The 20787-nt window shown below is 34.4% G+C and overlaps 1 protein-coding gene across 19 annotated transcripts in view; it reads left to right on the top strand.

The window, feature by feature from the left end:
- Nucleotides 1–20787, top strand: part of ABHD18 (abhydrolase domain containing 18) — a 53055-nt gene that overhangs the window by 25635 nt on the left and 6633 nt on the right. For 8 of the 19 annotated variants that reach the window (XM_064285349.1, XM_064285351.1, XM_064285347.1 and 5 more), the window contains 9 exons: nt 165–273; nt 3297–3397; nt 8666–8744; nt 8852–8938; nt 10372–10397; nt 13232–13370; nt 16192–16281; nt 16964–17065; nt 20000–20378. In XM_064285349.1, coding sequence (XP_064141419.1) covers nt 165–273; nt 3297–3397; nt 8666–8744; nt 8852–8938; nt 10372–10397; nt 13232–13370; nt 16192–16281; nt 16964–17065; nt 20000–20378 — 1112 coding nt within the window. Of the gene's footprint in view, nt 1–164; nt 274–950; nt 1036–3296; nt 3398–8665; nt 8745–8851; nt 8939–9261; nt 9335–10371; nt 10398–13227; nt 13371–16191; nt 16282–16963; nt 17066–19999; nt 20379–20787 lie in introns of those variants that run through there. The other 11 variants (XM_064285345.1, XM_064285342.1, XM_064285341.1 and 8 more) reach the window with 5 other exon arrangements.

Below are 20787 nucleotides of genomic sequence, written 5' to 3'. Positions count from 1 at the left end.
TTCTTTTTTTCCGCATCTCTTATTTCTAAGGGAATAAATTCAAAGTTTATAGTTTATTCTCAATCTTTAAATGGATCTGATATTTAAAGAATTGGTTGGAAAGTTGACTTGCAGCATTGATAAAAATAAAATATTTTAAAGCCATTTAAAATTTTGTTTCATAGATGTTTGATTACTACTGATGGGTGTGAGCAAGTTAGATGTTCTATACCGGAGACTTCTCCTCACAAAACTTTTTATCAGAGGATGGGGAAGGCCAGAGGACCTCAAAAGGTACGCTTTTTTTTTTTTTTTTTCTTCCTGAGTACTTGTCCTGATTTTGTTGTGTTAGTAAATATTTAAAATTTTATTTTAGTTATAAAGTCCTTCATTCTCAAATAGAGAGATTATTCTGCAGGTAAAGCATTAAACTATATAAAAAGAAATTATTTCCTTTTCTCTTTTTAATTATTTCTCTTAAGTTTTAGCACATATAATCATAAGTTGGACTGTTTTTAAATAATTCAGATTTTAAAGCAAAAAGCTCTCAGAAATGTCAACTAGATTTTTAACTTCAAAAATTAAGCTGATTTGAGTTGCATGTAATTTCCAGAGACTGAGTTATCTGTAGTAACCTGAATTTGTAAATGGCTATAAAACTGGGACACACTGCAGTCAGTATTCATGGGAAAATCTAGATCTAAGAAGATGAATTTTCAGGATTGGTTCCTTTAATTTTGAGTATTTTATGTGTTAATTACTTCCTGAACAATGTTACTTCCCACAATTTTCTGAGGCAGACTGTGCAGTTTGGGGGGAAAAAAAACCTAATCTTTTTTATTAGTGATTAAAATTAAATTTGAACATGATTTATAAACTGTATTTGCTAATGTTTATCGTTTTTCATCAGTCTTAACATAATGGGTATAAAAGGCGAATTTTTTTCCTTTTTTCCTCCTTTCCCACAATAGACTATTTGAATTCAGAAAGTTGATTGGAAATCGAGAAAGATGCCAGCATCTGGTTTCAAGTGATTATCCAGTATACATTGATAAGGTATTCAAAAGAAAGAAATGGAGTTATGGAAATTCTGGCTAAACATAAATATATGGCAAAAATAGATTGAATGTTGGAGTAAAACAGCAATAAATATTAAAACATGTGTGTTCATCAGAAAGATGCAAATCAAAACCACGAGATACCACTTCACTCCCACTAGATGGCTAAGATTAAAAAAAAAAAAAAAGGAAAGTAACAAATGTTAGTGAGGATGTGAGGAGGTTGGAACCCTTACCCGTTGCTGGTGGGAATGCCAAATGGTACAGCCGTCATAGAAAATAGTGTGGCAGTTCCTCAAAAAACTAAAAATAGAACTACCATATGACCCAGCAATTTAACTCCTAGGTATATACAAGAAAGTATTTAGAGCTGGGTATTTCTGAACATCATTTTGTATCTTTAAGCTTGAAACCAAAAATACCCAAGCAATTGCCGTAGAACTGCCCCATAGGGTTTTTAAGGCTGTAAATCTTTATGGAAGCAGACTGCCACATATTTCTCCTGCAGTGCAGCCGGTGTGTTTGAATGGCTGACCTTTTGGTTAGCAGCTGAGCCTTGAGGGTTAATCACCATGCCACCAGGGTTCCTCTCTCTTTAGGCCCAAAATCAAACCCGTTGCCGTCAAGTGGATTCCGACTCATAGCGACCCTATAGGACAGAGTAGAACTGCCCCATAGGGTTTCCAAGGAGCACCTGGTGGACTTGAACTGTCAACCTTTTGGTTAGCAACTGTAGCACCTAAGCACTATACCACCAGGGTTTCCTCTTTAGGCTCAGGAGAGTTAAATTATTCAGCATTACAGAAGATTTGTTAATATTAAAGGAGAATAATCAAGTTAGTGGTGCAAGTGGGTAAGTGCTTGGCTAACCAAAGATTGGTGGTTTGAGTTCACCTATAGGCACCTCAGAAGAAAGGCCTGGCAATCTGTTTCCAAAAAAAAATCAGCTGTTGAAAACCCTATGGTTAAAAAAAAAAAAAACCCTATGGCACACAGATCTGTTCTGACACACATGGGGTCATCGTGAATCAGAATATACTCCACAACAACTGTTTTTTTTTTTTTTTTAATCTAGTTGGAAAGTCACCACATGAGGAGTTACTTGCAAAATAATATATAAATTTTAAAAGTATTTTAAGAGCCATAAGCCAAAAAAACCCAAACCTGCTGCCATCAAGTTAATTCCGACTCAAAGCAATCCTATAGGACAGAGTAGCACTGCCCCACAGTGTTGCCGAGGAGCGGCCGGTGAAATCAGACTGCCCCCCTTTGGTAGCCCTTAACCACGGTGCCACTGGGTCTCCTTAAGAGGCATGAAGTGGCTAAAATGGAAGGACTTCTTAGATTAAAAATTTAGTATCATATAAATGTTAAGACTTCTTGAGCATTTTTAAAAATACAGCACAGTCCCAATCAGAAGATTCAATTTTGAATTTCCTAAAAGGATCTTAAGTTATTTTGGAAAAATATATGAAAGTATAATCAGATCAGGAATACTCTGAAAAAGAAAGTAATAAGGAAAGATTAGTTCAGTCATATATCAATGGATATTATAAAACTGCAGTTATGAACAGAAATAAAAGATAAGCTAATAAAACCAAATATGGAAATTTAGTACATGATAAAGGCAACCTTTAAGTCAGTTGGAAAATATGGATTATCCAATAAATGGTGCTGGCACAACTAGCTAGCAATTTGGGTTAAAAAAAAAAATCTAGATGTTTAATGTTTTGTTTTTTTTTTTTGTAATTTGTTTCTAATTTTGATAAATATGTCTGGTGTTTTATTGCCAATTTAATTTTGACTATTGGCCCGAAATATACTTTATTTTAAAGAATAACTATTTGAGAGGAAGTAAGTTTAGATATTGAATGTTAGTAAATGCCTTTTCTATATTATGTAAATGTTTCATTTTTCTTTAATCTGTTAACATGATTCATTATTATATCAATTGATTGCCTGATATTGAACCATTTTAAATATTAATGTCAACTCTTACTTGATTGTGGTAAATTATTCTTATAATTTGTTTATAAATTGTTCTTATTATTTTTTTATATTGCACATTGTTGAATTCTTCTAACTAGTATTTCATTTTTTGTTATTGCACCTCAATGTATAAATGAAATTCATTTGTAGTTTATTTTCCTAGCTAGACTGTAGTAAAGAATGTAGAAGGAAAAGAATGTGTATGGGGAGAAGCCAGGTAAACATCTATAATAGACCAATCCATATGTCTTGATTTTGCTTTTCTTTTAGATTGAGGAACAGTCAGACTGTAAGATCCTAGACGGACACTTTGTTTCTCCCATGGCCCATTATGTGCCTGATATCATGCCAGTTGAATCTGTTACTGCAAGGTAAGAATTTTTGTTCAGAAAGGTAAAGTAGTAAGTTATTTGTGTTCTTTTAAAAATATAATAGCAGTTCCATGTTATTTCAAATTACCTAAAAAATAAATAAATAAAACATTGCTGTCAAGTCGATTCTGACTCATAGGAATCCCATAGGACAGAGTAGAGCTACCCCATAGGGTTTCCAAGGCTGTATCTTTACGGAAATAGACTGCCACATCTTCCATAGAGTGGCTGGTGGGTTCAAACCGCCAACCTTTGGTTGGCAGCTGAGCGCTTAACCACTGTGCCACCAAGGCTCTTTTCCAAATTAGCAGGCCTAAACTATTGAAAAGGCAGAATTACAAGATATTTCTTCTGAGAACATATAGTAGTGTCTGTACAAGGATGTTCACTGAAGTATTGTTTATAATTGCACCAATAAGGGAGAGGTTACTTGTCCATACCATGGATACTGTTATTCACATGGAAATGTGGTCACAATATATGAAAGTTTAAGAAGATATTACAAAAGATTGTTTAGTTCTATTTTTGTCAGACACAGCATATACTCACAAACACAGAAAAGTTTCCAAAAGATATTTATGAATGTGCTAATCCTGATTATCTCTGAGTGGAGGGATTATGACTCTTATATTTTCAGTTTTAAATTTTTCTACAATGAGAATGTGTTGCTTTTATAGTGGGAAAAAAAGCTGTTTTTAATTGAAGAAACTAAAGAACGTGTAATTTACACTAAACAGACTACATAGTTTTACTAAGTAGAGCTTCTCCGGATGATTTCTAATCAGCACATGAGTTTGTGAATATAAGTGGATATACTAAAATATCTGAGTTTCTTAAGTAGTTAATTATATGGGGGTTGAAACTTGGGGTTTTGGGTACTTTTGTTGAAACATTCATCACAAATAGTACAGAGGTCAGTTTTAGCCCCATCTTGTTGTTAGTAGGGCTTTTTAACTCTTTTTAGTTCTAAATCAGTGTTAGGTCTTTCTGTGGTTTTCTATTTTATGCTTTTTTCTAATTCTGTTTATTTAAAAGGAACAAGATACTTTTTTCTCTGCATTGTTGATAATAAGCCATTTGCTGCTTCTCGTAAGCAAGTGGTTTCTCTTTTTAAGACTTTTGTTTGAAAAAGCGATGATAAAATAATGATACATATATGTGCATGTGAAAAATCCTTTAGTCAAGAAGAGATTATTTTGTAGTGGGAACATACCTAAACTTTTATATGAGTGCTTTGGAATTCTGAATTATTCAGCCTATTAAGTGTGAAATAACAGAATAGCAATTTGATAGACCTGATTTTCAGCTATGGTAGTCAGCTGCCTATTATTTTGTTATCTCTAAGGTATTATTTTAAATTTGTACTTCTTTCTATTAATGAATTCAGAATGAAAGGTCAGCAAGCAGTATCGTGTACTGGAAAGAACTAGAACTTTGGAATTAAACAGAACTGGGACTGAACCTTGAATCCACTACTTGTATGCCTAATGACTTTTGGTCAGTTACATAATCTCTGAACCAGGCTTTATAAAGTAGAAATAAAAACACTTGTATGGTTGTTGAAATGAATAAAGGAGATAAGGAATGAAAATAGTGTGCGGGCAATCTAAAAAGCGGTAAATAAATGGTAGCTCTTCTCTTAGATGTAGCCTAAAGCTACAGGATGTAGAAGGAAAAGAAATTTTAGATTTCTAGATGTCATCACTTAAATCCCATTCTTATGGATTCTCCTCCACCTTATATGGAAAGCCAAACATGTTACTAGCATAAAGAAAGGAGGAAAATTGTGTTCTTTAACCAGACTATTAAATAATCTTGAACATCTACTGGGCATTAAGGAAGGGTTCTTTTTAGCCGGTGACAAGAATGGGAAAACATGTGACTTCCTGTCTCTGCAGTGGCATATTTTTACAGCATAGCTTATTTTGTTGAAATTCTGTAAATTTCCAAATCATGCAGATGGCAACTATTTTTTCCCTTATCATTTTTGGGTATTACTATTATTTTTTTCATTGCATTAAAAAATTAGAAAATAGAAAAGGAATAAAATTATTTGGTATTTCTAACAAGAAGGGATAACTCCCACTTCATGTATTGCCTTCTAGTCTTTTTCTTATGTATTCACATACAAATTTGTTTGTTTTCTCTTTCTTTTTGACCTAATAATTAATCAGTGACTGTGTAGTCTATCACCATGCCAATGGCTAGTTGGTATTCCATGCTGTGGCTACTATAATTTACTAATTCTTTATAGTGGACATTTAAAGTGCATTATTTTTCATTATTATAAACAGTATCACACTGAACATCTTTATATACACCTCTTCATCTACTATCTGATTATTTTCTTGCCATAAATTTCTGGAAGTAGTGTTTCTGGGTTTATAAGATTTCCACAGATTTTAAGACTTGTGAAATGACAGATGTGTTTAATTTACGTACAGCAGAGGTTCAGAGAGCGCCCAGTTCCTTCACCGACACTGAGTATTGGCGTCTTTTAAATCTTTGCCAGTAGAACAGGCATTTTTAAGTATAAGCAGGAAAAGTGTTAGTAAAGGCAGAAATGCTAAAGCTTGGATTAATCCACAGGGAGAAGCCTGTTTGTCCTTTTGTCGTTTGTCTTTTACCCATAACCCTGTCTCTGCTTCTGGTAGAGTTTCTGCTTTTATTGTCGTTAAGTGCCAAGGAGTCGAGACTCAGATAGTGACCCTCCGTGACAAGGTAGAACTGCTCCGTGGAGTTTTCTTGGTTGTAATCTTTATGGGAGCAGATTACCAGGTCTTCCTCCTGCGGAACCTTTCAGTTAGCGTCTGAGTGCTTAAGCATTGTGCCACCAAGCAAACAAAACAAGCGTATTCAAGCATTCTCTTTCCTTACTTAAAAAAAAAAAAAAAACATTGCTGTTGAATCAGTTCCTACTCAAAGCTAGCCTGTAGAACAGAGTAGAACTGCCCCATCTGGTTTCCAAGGCTGTAAATCTGTGGAGGCAGACTGCCACGTCTTTCTCCTGTGGAGCAGCAGGTGGGTTTGAACTGCTGACCTTTTGTTTAGCAGCCAAATGTTTTAACCACTGTGCCACCAGGGCTCCTTTTTTCCTTACTTGGTGGTTTAATTCTGTTGAAAATCCACATGTAGTGATACAGGGCATATAGACCATGGTACATGAATTTCCCTGTGTATTTTTAAAAATTTTTTTATTGTGAAATATCTGATTAGCTATCGTGTGTTTGTAGATACTCCATTTTGGAAATATACTTAAGCCAAAATTTTAAATTATGATATTTTTAAGCATAACACTAATTTGTAAATTATTTAATAATTTTAAATAAATTTATACTAACATGATATAGTTTAATGCTCAAATTTAAAGCAAATTTAATGTTTGTCTTCTGGTGAAATATTAATATTTCTGTAGGGAACGTATCTTCTATGAGAATTTTAATTTTTCCAATGTTATAGGTCAAAAGTAATTTTTAAATAATTGGATTTAGATTTTTGAAAATTTTATTAATGACTAGGGATAAGTCACTCATTTTAAATTATGCATATTTTCAAATAAAATGCTTCTGGCATTAATGAAATTTTACTCCATTTATAGAAATATGTGTATGCATGTGTATGTGTGTGTGTGTATAACAAAACCAGCTTTCCTTGTTGTCAGCATTAAGGTGCTATCAGTGTCATTTTTATTTGACATTCCAAATTGTACCAAAGAAGAGTAAATTATTACTTTACTAACAAAATGCATAGAATTCATATTATGATTTCATGCTTAATATAACAAAGCTTGACAAAGTGTTACCAGAAATAGACATTTCATTATGATAAAAGGGTCAATTCATCAAGAATATATGACAGTCCTAAATGTAATACATCAAAAAACAGAGCTTTAAATACTTCCCTGGAGGTAACCACTTATAACTAGTAACTTATAGTTCTTTTGGTATTCAACTCATAACTCTAGAAATATACAGGACTTCTTTCTTCTAGTTCTCATTTTACCAGTGTTACACAGTATCAGTTGATTTCTGCTTTGATAAGGAATTTAGCCCACTCACTTCTCAGATCCTGCCAGTCAGATTTTTTAATTATTTCTTTTATTGGTTATCTTTATGACTATCAGTAATATACTTTATTTCCCGATCCTTTAGTTTTTGGACAGGCTCTTTTGTTTCTCATGTTTAGAATGAGAAAATTAGTGCTCCTACATCTTCCTCTGCCCTTCTTCCACCTAACTCACTTCTCATCCTTTTTATAAATTACCTTTACATTGTTGATGTTTGTAGTGTTTACGTTCTACTCTGTAATTACAAGAGACTATATCTAGATAGATAGATAGATATCATGGTGTTTAAGAGCTATGCTTTGGAACCAGACTGCCAAGGTTTGAATTCTGGCTCCACTATTTCTGGCTAAGACCTTGGCCAACTTACTTAACCTTCTGTATTTCAGTTTCATCATCTGTAAACTGGTAATAATAACAGTACCTCCCTCATGGGATGGTTGTGAGAATTAAATAAGTCAGTATACCCAAAGCACATAAAACAGTATTTGGCTCATAATAAATACTATGAATAGTATTTATTGTGGTTTTTATTTTATGATAGTTTTTACATGCTTTGTATTTTGAATCTAAGTGTTGAAAATCAATCAAATTTAGAATATTATGAAGTTTAAGAAATATGCCCTTGGCAAAATGCATTCATAGGGGGTTATAATTCTTTGTCACTAAACCAGAAGTACTGAAGGATAATAAAAATAACAAAAAATGGGACGGCGCAGAAACAGATAAAAGGGTAACATCTTATAATTTTTTAAATGACTATTATATGTCTTCAAAGGAGCCATGGTGGCGCAGTGGTTAAAAGCACTTGGCTGCTAACCAAAAAGTCGGTGGTTCGAACCCACCAGCCTCTCCTTGGGAGAAGGATGTGGTAGTCTGCTTCTATAAGATTACAGCCTTGGAAACCCTGTGGGGTAGTCCACTCTACCCTTTAGGGTCACTATGAGAGAGAATCGAGTTGATGGCAGTGGAAGTGGTATTATATGTCTTTACATTAACATTTATATAATCTAGTTTCTTAATCAGCAAATGTACAATATCTTTGAAGCCTCTAGTCAAACATTAGTTTAATTAGTCAGTTGTAATTTGAGTGTTCAAATTCTGAATAATCTTTTCTCTCAAATAATTTCATTATAAAACATTTCAAACATTGTGTTGAAAGCCTTAATAAAGATAATCTCACTGTTTTTTTTTTTTTTAAATAGGTTCCAATTTATTGTGCCTAAAGAATGGAATAGCAAATACAGACCTGTATGTATTCATCTTGCTGGAACAGGAGATCATGTAAGACTTCATTATAACACCGTAATTCCCAAATAATTTGTTAACATACCCTCTTTATCAGACGTGGTTATTATATTCTTTACTTATGTCATCTTTTCTTTCCTTAGCATTATTGGAGGCGAAGAACACTAATGGCTCGTCCTATGATTAAAGAAGCCCGGATGGCTTCTTTGTTATTAGAAAACCCTTATTATATCCTTTTGTGATAACTAAGAAATGTTTTCTCTTGTTTATTTATTTACTTAATCATCAAAAGATAGGATACATAGTAAACAACATTTCTAAACCAGTTAAATTTAGTGGTTGGTTCGGAAAATACTTAAGAGTGAAAAAATGTTTCATGACTTTTATAAATGAACAAAGATTATAAAAAAATAAATTGTACTTGTTTCCACTAAGAGTTATGCTAGATTTTAATATCAATAAGTCAAATGTTTATTATTTAAGGAAACCCTTATGTCTTAAATGCATTTACAGTATCAGTAAGGTTTAGAACAGTTCTTAACTTAATTTTCAAGATGACGTCAGACTTTTCACAGACGAAGAAACGAAACTGATACACAGATATAAAGAAAAGTTCAACAATGATGGTAATAAAAAATGTAAAATTAAAGCAACAATTAGCAAAAAGTTTTAAAAATAAAACAGAGTACTCGTGAGGCTGTTGTGAAATGGATACTCTTATTACTGTTGACTGAAAATCCTTTGGGAAAGCATTTTTACCATAGGTATCCAGAGCCTTAAAAAATCTCATATCCCTTCACAGAGTAATTTTGATTCTGGGATATTTATTCTAAGGATAAGATACTGAGAAAAGAGAAAACTTAAAGATATTTATATCGCTTTACTTAAAATACTTAAACTCTAGAAATAGCTTAGAAATAGCTAAATGTTTAACAATGCTACGTTTATTGGCCTGTCACTTACTACCCATATGACCTTGGACTTGTTATTTAACCTTTTAGTACCTCAGTTTTCTCGTTGGTAAATGGAAATAAACTCTTAAATTATTCAGAGGATTAAATGGTTAATACTGCCTAGAACAGTGTCTGGTAAATAGTAAGCATTCAGTAAGATTTAATTGTTAGTTATTATTTAAAAGTTTATAATAATGTACAAAAAGTAATTATGATGCAAAAAATGGGGTATGAAACTATGACATGACATAGTTATGCATAAAAATCTATAAACAGAAAATCCAAAACAAACTGTATACATCAAAATGATTGTATAGTCTTTATTCAATCTACCTTTCTGTATTTTCATATTTTTTATAATAAACATGACTATATAAAATGAAAGAAACCAAACCAATAAACATTTTAAAATTGGGTTGAAGGTTGCACAATCCTGTGAGTATACTAAAAAAATTGAATTGCATACTTTAAATGGGTGAAGTGTATGGTAGGTACTAGTATCTCACTAAAGCATTTAGGAAAAGAAAAATAAGTTGAATGACTTAAAACCTTCTAAACAGCCTACTTGAAATAACTAGAAAGGTTATTTTTGTATTTAAATTATATTTAGTATTAAAGTCTTTCAATTTAATTACTTTGATTAATATGTTTTGAGATATAGAGTATATTTAATTATTTTAAAACTTTCTCTTTGACACACATTCTTAAATGGCTGCAGGAAACCCAAAGACCAAGTGTAAGTATAGTATCACCTTCATTTTCCTAGTCATTTTACCAAATTTCCAGCAATAGTAAAATTTTGGTAGCCTTTCAGTTAACCGTTTCTAAGTTTAATATCCTAGAGTTGTTGAGGGATAAATCTATTATAAAACTGTAGTAGAAATTACTTAAATTTTCAGTTTAAGATCTTTGTATTTTAATGTCTGACAAGTAGATACAGTAACAAATGTTAGTAGACTAATTTACAATATACTTCATTTGTAAGACTAACTGAAGAAATGATAAAACTTTCCTTTGTAAAGTACATTTTACTTGCTTTATGAAGTTAAACACTCTACTCTTTCTCTTGTAATGCATAGTATAGAAAATCTGAGGATAAACTTTCCCTTTCTGGTCTTTTATAATGAACTTTGAAGGCTTTTTTTTTTTGCATTTCCACAATCTATATTGTGTTTGGTTTTGGTTCATTCAATAAATATTTGAGCCTGGACACTGGGAGTATAGCAACAATAAGACATGGTCCTTAACCTCACAGAGCTTATTTTCTAGTATGGGAGATAGATAAAACCGTAAGATAATTTCAGATATTTTTCAATGATGTGAAGAAAATAAAGCCAGGCAATGGCTTAGGGAATAATGAGGGTATGGGGCAGGAGCAATATTAGATAAGAGGATGTGACAGGTAAGGTGAAGACCTGGAGGAAGGTCAGCGGAAGAGAAGGAACAGCAAGTGAAAAGTAAGCATGAGGTGGGAGAGTAGTACAGGTAAGGTCAGAGAGGTAAATAAGGGCCAGATTATGAAGGGCCACCATGGATTGGATTTTACTGTAAATGTAGAGGAGTGGTCTGGTTTATGTTTTTAAAAGGTTATTTTGGCTTAGGGGCACAAGAATAGCAGCAGAGAAACCAGGTAGGAAGCTACTGCAGTAATGCAGGAATGAGATAATGAAGACTCTAGGTTGGTAACAGTGGAAATGGAGACAATTTTTAAGGGATTTGGGATATAATTTGGAAGTTGAAAGGACAAGACTTGTTGATGAATTAGATATTGTGGGTGGGAAATCAAAAGTTCTGATTTGGATATATTAAAGTTGTGATGTCTGTTAGACCTTCAAGTGGAGAAGTCAGGTAGGGAGTTTGAAAGTGCTTTAGACATGGATTTGGAATTCACATGTTCTATGTGGTAATGACATGGAAGAGGTATAGATTTGAAGTGGATGGGAGGCACACCTATGTGGTGTAGAGGATAGTTTAGAATGAACTTTGTGAAACCTTGTGAAAAATTAAAGTTCAGCTAAATAGTTCAAGAATTCTCACTCTGGAACCAAGTCCTGAATTCAGAATTAGGTTTGTTGATATTTACCCTATCCATCGACTCGACGGCACTGGGTTTTTTGGGTTATAGGTGGCTAAAACGCAAAAAGAATTTGTTAAGTTGTGAGAGGCTTCAGGGGTTTAATAGAAAGATTCTAACTTTGGAGTCATACAGACATAGGTTGGAATTGTAACTTGCCATTTACTGGCTGTGTGACCTTGGCCTCTGATTATCAGTTACCTCATTTATAGAATGTGAATTTTATATAATTTTTTAAAACTAATTCATCATAAGAAGCAGCTTGCAATTTAAACCGTAAGCAGTTACTTTTCTCTTAAAAAAAAAATGTCTATTTTCATCAAAAGTGGAGACTGGATCCATCATCATAAATAACCACGGTTCAGAGTCTCATATCAGTAACTTCTGTATAAAAGAGCAAACTGGAATGAACCTGAGAGTTCAAGACTTCCATACCAAGCTAAAATAGTCAGGGGAATATGCAATCACAAATAGAAAAATAGCTTGAGGATAGAAAACAGAGATAAGGATAAATGGGCTCTTTTCTGATGAAACATGAGTATGTCTGATTTTACAAAGGATAACAACAGTAAAGAAAAAGATAACATAGTTTTCATAAAGAAAAGCAATGTTCCTGGGACTTGGAACTCTGAGAGGGACTTTGTAGGACAATGGACACAAGCTCCTTCAAGGCTGGGATTCTGTTTTTCACAACTTGGTGTTCTTTATGGCACATGGTTCTTTGCACATAATAATAATTATAAGTTTTTATCACTATATGAGGATGATTCTGGGATCTAAAAAGAGGTATTTAGTACTCCTTACAAGGAAATTATTTCTATGTAAAATAAATCATTTTCTAAAACAGAAAATACCAGTTGAATTGGCCTTTATTTAAATTTATTGAAAGGATACGTCTTTAAAATTTTACTTTTCCAGTATTATATTCATAAATTGTTTATTTTATGAAAATAACTTGTTTAAGATTTTAGTAGTGTGTCAGCCCAGTATTCCATTAAGTAAATTCCTTTACATTGCATTTTTTCTTTAAATTTTATGGTGTAAGTTTTATTGTAATGATTTCTAAGGGGAAAATCTGTAAATTTGTTTTTCCTTTTATTGACTGATAATTTCACTAAAAAAAATTAGCAATAAAGAAATATTATTTTCTCATAACTATTTTAACAGTTTTTAAATGGTATCATAAATATTTTTTTTCTGGACTTTAAAATAGTTATTTAAATAGGTGAAATTCAATTAAGCTATTATTGTTATAGAGATTCAATAAAGATTATATGTTATAGAGCAGATACACATTTATTTAAAACATTTTAAGTGGTTAACATGTAGTACAATGTTAGCAGCACTCTGATTTCATCAATTTTTTCTATTGTTTTACTTTAGTTGTCTGGCCCTTTAAAAGAAAAGCATGAAGTCTGGCTGCCTGTTGTAAATTTGCATATATTGAAATGTAAATGCACCAAATAAATCATTTTCTATTTTGTTTTGTGAGCTAGAAGATCCAGCTTAAAAAACGTGTCTGACCTTTTTGTGATGGGAGGAGCTCTTGTTTTAGAATCTGCAGCTCTCCTGCACTGGCTGGAGAGGGAGGGTTATGGACCTCTGGGAATGACCGGAATATCCATGGGAGGACATGTAAGCCTTTTATTTCAATTTATATTATGTTTATAATAGCTCGGGAATCTGTTATTTTAAAGATTTGCTTTAAGTATAGAACTATTGTTAGTTTTGGTGAAAGTGGGAAGCAGAAACAAACTCTAAACTTTCATTCCAACTATGAAGTAATGATTTATGTATAAATTGATGGTACTACTCCATAGTTAAACCTTAGATATTGCATTTAATATTTTATTAAAAACTTATTATAAGATTTAAATTTTCAAATCTCAAGTGTAAATGCCTTATTTTACTGTTAAATTGGTCAAGATAGCTAATTTGGAAAATACTGTTCATTTATCTCTTAGCCCCACCCCTAGTGCCACCAACCTGTTTCACCCTCATCTGTCTTCTAGAGTATACTGAAACTATGTCCTGATTTGTTTCTCTGCCTCTAGTCTTTTCTCTCGTTAATTTTTTTCTCAACAATTTTTTCTCCACCCCATAGCTAAAAAAAGCTAGAGTGATCTAAATCTGGTCTCTGCTCTCACTTGTTTAAAACCCACCAAAGATTTGCTGTTACATTGGGCTCTCCCTTTGCCATGTGCTAGCATCCCTCTAGTACCCCCCTCATCCCTTTTTCACCTAACCGGAAAACAGCCTGCCCTTCAAGTCACAGTTTACAGCCCCCTTCCTATGGGCTCTTCCTAACTGCCATCCTTTCCCCAGACTACACTTCATCTCTCATTAGTGCTTATTTCATTGTACTGTAATTACTTGTTTAGCAGTCTGTTTTCTCCGTGAAGCCATAGGTTTTATGAGGGCCAGGCATATGCCCATATGCTTCATTACCTGGCACATATTAGTCACAGAGTACTTTTTTAAAAATAAGTATATGAAGTCTCTGTAGATCATTTGAATTTTAAAATTAAGTCTAAAATTTTATTCAAATTCAAAAGAACTACCAGATAGTGAAATGAAGGATGGAAAAGGATTTATTTTACTACCTAATAATGTTTCCATGGGAAACCTGGTGGCGTAGTGGTTAAGAGTTCAGCTGTTAACCAAAAGGTCAGCAGTTCGAATCCACCAGGCACTCCTTGGAAGCCCTATGGAACATTTCTACTCTGTTCTGTAGGGTCGCTATGAGTTAGAATCCACTCGATGGCAAGGGGTATGAGTAGCATTTCCATAAGGAGCTCTGGTGGTGCAGTGGTTAAAGTATTTGCCTGCTAACCTAAAGGTCAGCGATTGGAACCCACTCACCACACAGCAGCTCTACAGGAAAAAGATGTGGCAGTCCACTTCTGTACAGACTACAGCCTTGAAAATCCTATGGGGCAGTTCTGCTCTGTCCTGTAGGGTCACTGTGGGTCGGAATCAACCCTACAGTGACGTGTTTGGTTTGGGTTTAGTGTTTCCATTGTTAGGACCTGTGTCAAGTTCTTCTACTTTCACCTGGACTACTGCCTATTAACTGGTCTCAAAATCTCACCCTCTGTAACCACTCCTGTAAATTACTATCATTTTAGCTTCCTTAAATAACTTGATTGATCATGCCATTCCATTACTCAGACCTCTTTATTACTTCCTCATTAACTTCAAAACAAAGGGACCTCTAATCTGATCCTGATAAGTCTTTCCAGCATTACCTATCCCCTATTCCCTTAGCCACATGTGCCTTATTGACTAGCCAAACTGAAGTATATTGGCTGTTCCCCTACCATACCCTATACTTTCTCACCATCTCGCCTTTGATCATACTTTATATGGAAGACAAAGCCCCTATCTTTCATTCTCCCTGAAAGACTCAGCCATTTTATGAAGCCTTCTCTGACTCCTCCAGTCAAAAGTAACCCTCCTTCCTTAAACCAGGGCTTTGACCCAGTTTGAATTGGTTCAGTCATGGCTGTTGAAGAGAAACCAGAACAGACCCGAATTTTTACAATTTGGGTGAACCAGAGTAGTAACCAAAACAGGAAAAATTATGGGTCAAATCTCTGGAATGGGAGACCTCAAAAAGGTGTAGTAAGCCCTTTTAGGAGCCTGATGTGTGAAATTGGATTATTGGCAGGACTGCAGAGAGCAACATTCAAAATGGTGGTCAGGTGCCATCTTTGAGTGGGGCACTGCTGTTTCCAACTCTGTTCAAAATGTGACTCTGATCAAAATCCAACGGGCAAGGGATTTGGTTGCTTGCACCACATACGTTGCCCTTGTTTTCTAAGAGGGAGATTAGGTTTCTAGCAGTGCTTTGACTCGTAATTTTTCCCGTTCCAGTTATTGTTCTGGTACACCCAAATTTTAAAAATTCAGGTCTGTTCTGGTTTCGCTTCCTTGGGCCATGACTGGACCGGGAAGAACCAGTTCAAAGCCTTGTTCTGAACACACACATTACATTATTTTATGCCAGTTATAAAGTCTTTCTGGAATTCACCAAATTTTTGGCATACTCCAGTCAACCTCAGAGGTCTGAGGTTTTATAGTTGTAGTTTTGTTGAACATGAGCAAGTCATTTAGGTAACGAGTGCTAATTCTACAGCCTAGCATCTGCATCTCAGCTCATTTGCTCTATACTTACCCAGTAGAAAGTTGCTCTCAGTGAAGGGTCTTAAGGGGGTCACATAAATTTTCTATTATACTTTATTACTTTTTAAGGGGGAGATTATATGTTATCATCGAATTTATGATTTTGGCAGTTTGAAGAGGTTGCTAGACATTCTCACAAGTGTTCAGCAACTGTGTTCATGTTTTATATCACCAACTACTGCACAAAGTATTTTGTAATATTACATTTTTTTTCTGTGTTAATGAATGGAAACTTTAAACAGAAACTCTCTAAACTATTATTGTATTACAGATGGCTTCCTTAGCAGTATCCAACTGGCCTAAGCCCATGCCATTGATTCCTTGTCTGTCTTGGTCCACAGCATCTGGGGTCTTCACTACGGTAATTTAATTGCAGCTAATATTTAGGTAGCTATATATAATTTAAGATTATGTTTCAGGGTCCCTATAGCCACCCTCAGATTTGGGGATTGTTGGAAGGATCATAGGACTCAGCATATATTCATACTCACGGCTAAGATTTATTACAGAAAACTGATACAAAGCAAACTCAGCAAAGGGAAAGGCACAATGTGTGAAGTCCAGAGGAAACCAGACACAAGCTTCCAAGAGTCCTCTCCCAGTGGAATCTAACACCACACATTTAATTCCTCCAGCAATGAGTTGTGACAACATTTACAGAAGTTGCCTACTAAGGAAGCTCTCCTAAGGCTGGAAGTCCAGGGTTTTTATCAGAGGTTAGTTACTTAGGCACTCTTGGCCTAGCATATTCCAAAATCCAGAAGGAAAGAAAGCAAATATTCAGCAGGAACTACATTGTTTTTACAAAGAGTTTAGGCATAGTGACCTACTCTTACTAGGGAACGTTTTATATCAATGTAAGGGAACTGTTTACCAATCAAGTTTCCGCACGTAGCCAAGGGCCAACCTTTTAAGCAGTCCCTTCTAAGGATAGGTAATGTCAGGCCTGCTATGATAACTCTTTTCTGCAGAGTAATAGTAATAAAAATATTAGACAAATACTTTATGATGTGATTTGATCTTAATTTGGCTTATTATTTCAGGGTGTACTGAGTAAATCAGTTAATTGGAGGGAGCTGGAAAAGCAATATTATACACAAACAGTTTATGAAGAAGAAATTATTCACATGCTTGAATATTGTGGAGTAAGTATTTTTAATTTCTGCACTATATTAGGGAAAAAATTTGATTGTGTGAAAGATTTAAGCTTTTAACTAGAAATAGAACTACCATACGATCCAGCAGCCCCACTCCTTGGAATATATCCTAGAGAAATAAGAGCCTTTACACGAACAGATATATGCACACCCATGTTCATTGCAACACTGTTTACATTAGCAAAAAGTTGAAAGCAACCAAGGTGCCCATCAACAGATGAATGGATAAATAAATTATGGTATATTCACACAATGGAATTCCATGCATCGATAAATAACAATGATGAATCCATGAAACATTTCATAACATGGAGAAATCTGGAAGACATGATGCTGAGTGAAATTATTTGCAAAAGGACAAATATTGTATAAGATCACTATTACAAGAACTGGAGAAATAGTTTAAACAGAGAAGAAAATATTCCTTGATGGTTATGAGGGGGGGAGGGAGGGAGGGAAGGAGAGAGAGATTCTCTAATTAGATAGTAGATAAGTTTTATTTTAGGTGAAGGGAAAGATAATACACAATACGGGAGAGGTCAACACAAGTGAACTAAACCAAAAACAAAGAAGTTTCCTGAATAAACTGAGCTCTTCAAAGGCCAACGTAACAGGGCAACGTAACAGGGGCAGGGTTTGAGGACCGTGGTTTCAGGGGACATCTAAGTCAATTGGCATAATAAAATCTATTAAAACATTCTGCATCCCACTTTGGAGAGTGGCATCTGGGGTCTTAAATGCTAGCAAACGGCCATCTAAGATGCATCAATTGGTCTCAGCCCAACTGGAGCAAGGAAGAATGAAGAACACCAAAAACACAGGTAATTACGAGCCTGAGAGACAGAAAGGGCCACATAAACCAGAGACTACATCAGCCTGAGACCAGAAGAACTAGATGGTGCCTGGCCACAACTGATGACTGCCCTGACAGGGAACCTAACAGAGAACCCCTGAGGGAACAGGAGATGTAGACCCCAAATTCTTGTAAAAAGACCAGACTTAATGGTGAAACTGGGACTAGAAGGACTCCGGAGGCCATTGTCCCCAGACCTTCTGTTAGCCCAAGACAGGAACCATTCCCAAAACCAACTCTTGACTGGAATATGGGATGGAAAATGTTAGTGGTGAAGAACGAGCTTCTTGGATCAAGTAGACACATGAGACTATGTTGGCATCTCCTGTCTGGAGGGAACATGAGAGGGCAGAGCGGGCCAAAAGCTACCCAAATGGACACGAGGAGAGAGAGTGGAGGGAAGAACTGTGCTATCTCATTAGAGGGAAAGCAATTAGGAGTGTATAGCAAGGTGTATGTAAATTTTTGTATGAGAGACTGACATGATTTGTAAACTTTGACTTAAAGCACAATAAAAATTAATTAAAAAAAAAAGATTTAAGCTTTTAAAGAAAATAGTAAAAAATTTTTAAATCAGTTGTCTAAACTTTTTTCATTTTTAAAAGCATTTTAAATAAAACAGATACAGAGAGTAATACAAACCAGATGCATGACTTAGTCAATTTATTAAAAGGTAAGCATACTTATAACTACATGTAGGTCAAGACATAGAACTTGGCCACTTACCCCATAATTCCTTTCCATGTTTCTTATTTGCAAGTCCCTTCCACCAATTAGTAATCATTATCTTGATATTTATAATTATTTCCTATGTCTTTTAAAATAATTTTATTATCCAAATATGTATCCCTAAACACTGTTGTTGTTGTTGTTAGGTTCTGTTGAGTAGGTTCCGACTCATAGCAACCTTGTATACAACAGAATGAAACACTGCCCAGCCCTGCGCCATCTTCACAATCATTGCTGTTTTACCCCATCATTGTAGCCACTGTGTCAATCTGTCTCTTTGAGGGTCTCCTTCTTTTTAACTGAACCTCTACCAAGCATGATGTCCTTCTCCAGGGACTGGTCTCTCCTGATAACATGTCCAAAGTACGTGAGATGAAGACTTGCCATCTTTGCTTCTGAGGAGCTTTCTGGTTGTACTTCTTCCAAGACAGATTTGTTTGTTCTTCTGGCAGTCCAGGGTATATTCAGCGTTCTTCACCATCACCATACTTCAAAGACATCAGTTATTCTTCGGTCTTCCTTAATCACTGTCCAGCTTTCCCATGCATATGAAAAAAACTCAGATATGAGGCGACTGAAAATATTGTGAGTTGGATCGATGTACCTTAGTCCTCAAAGTGAAATCTTTGCTTTTTAACACTTGAAAGAGAGAGGCCTTTTGCAGCAGATTTGCCCAGTGTACTATGTTGTTTGTTTTCTTACTGCTGCTTCCGTGGGCATTGATTGTGGATCCAAGTAAAATGAAATCCTTGACATCTTCAACCTTTTCTTCATTTATCATGATGTTATTTATTGGTCCAGTTGTGAGGATTTTTGTTTTCCCCAATTTTTTTTTTTTTTTATATGTTGAGGTTTAATCCATACTGAAGGCTGTAGTCTTTGATTTTTGTCAGTAAGTCTTCAAGTCTTCACTTTCAGCAAGCAAGGTTGTGTCATCTGCATATGGCAGGTTGTTAATGAGCCTTCCTCCAATCCTGATGCTGCAGTGGCAGTCTGCTTCCTTAAAGATTACAGCTTTGGAAATCCTACTGGGCATTTCTGCTCTGTCCCATAGGGTTACTGTGAATTGGAATCAACTTGACAGCAGCAAGTTTGGTTTTGGGTTTGATGTCAATATGAAAATGAAATATTTTCTGTTGTGCATGAATTTACGTTCTAAGGCTAAGGCAGAACATAGATTTCAAAACGGCAATAAAAACATGATACAGACTAAATGATACCCTTTAGTAGGAAACATTTAGCAATAAAATATGTCATTTATTGTAGTCCTTAACAAAGTTGTTAAATAAAATCCTATTTTATATTAAATGATTTTTTTGTTTTGTTTTTCATATATTCAGACGGATTCTTTCAAAATGGGACAAGAGTTTGTGAAACGTTTTCCTAGCAGTGAAGACAAGCTAACTAACCTTAATCTGGTTTCTAGAACTTTAAAGTTAGATTTGACAGACCAAGTTGTGTTCCGGAAATCTGCTGAGTGCCATGGTTCTAATAAAACATCTCTCAGTGCCCCATCGGAAGGACTTTTGTTGCAAGATACCTCTAAGATGGAGTGCTTCAATCAGCCACTTCCAACCAGCAAAAGTAGTTACAGGGGTTCCAGTAGTCAGTCATACGATCTACTCGGTAAAGAACAAAGAAGAAATAATCTCCAGAAAGAATCTTTGAAATTTATGAAAGGAGTCATGGATGAATGTACTCATGTAGCAAATTTCTCAGGTACTAATTTTATATGAAATTGAGAATATTTGCTGATAATGTAAATATTTGTGAAATATTTTTAAGGATGTTTCATATTTTTTTTTTTATATGATAGACTCCAGAATGTGTTCTCCAATTTGGTTACTTAACTGTATCATATTTTATCTGTGAAAATCTAAGATTATTGATTAGTTTATTAAAAAGCACATTGAAAAAAACACACATTGGATTTTGTATCTTCTTTAGAATATTCATCTCATTTTATTAGAGATGAACATTATGATATATTACAGTTGATTTTTTAATGTAATAATCAAAATTTTAGGTTAAAATGTTTCACTACACTGTATAATGTGTTTTATTTTCTCATATAATAATAGTATTTGTATAAAAATCTTAGAAGTTTTAAAAGTATGTGTGTTGCCTT

The sequence above is a fragment of the Loxodonta africana genome, chromosome 5 (assembly GCF_030014295.1).
Source record: "Loxodonta africana isolate mLoxAfr1 chromosome 5, mLoxAfr1.hap2, whole genome shotgun sequence".
Lineage (NCBI taxonomy): Eukaryota > Metazoa > Chordata > Mammalia > Proboscidea > Elephantidae > Loxodonta > Loxodonta africana.
Note: the sequence above shows the minus strand (reverse complement) of the source record. Positions and strands in the feature narration are given on the sequence as shown.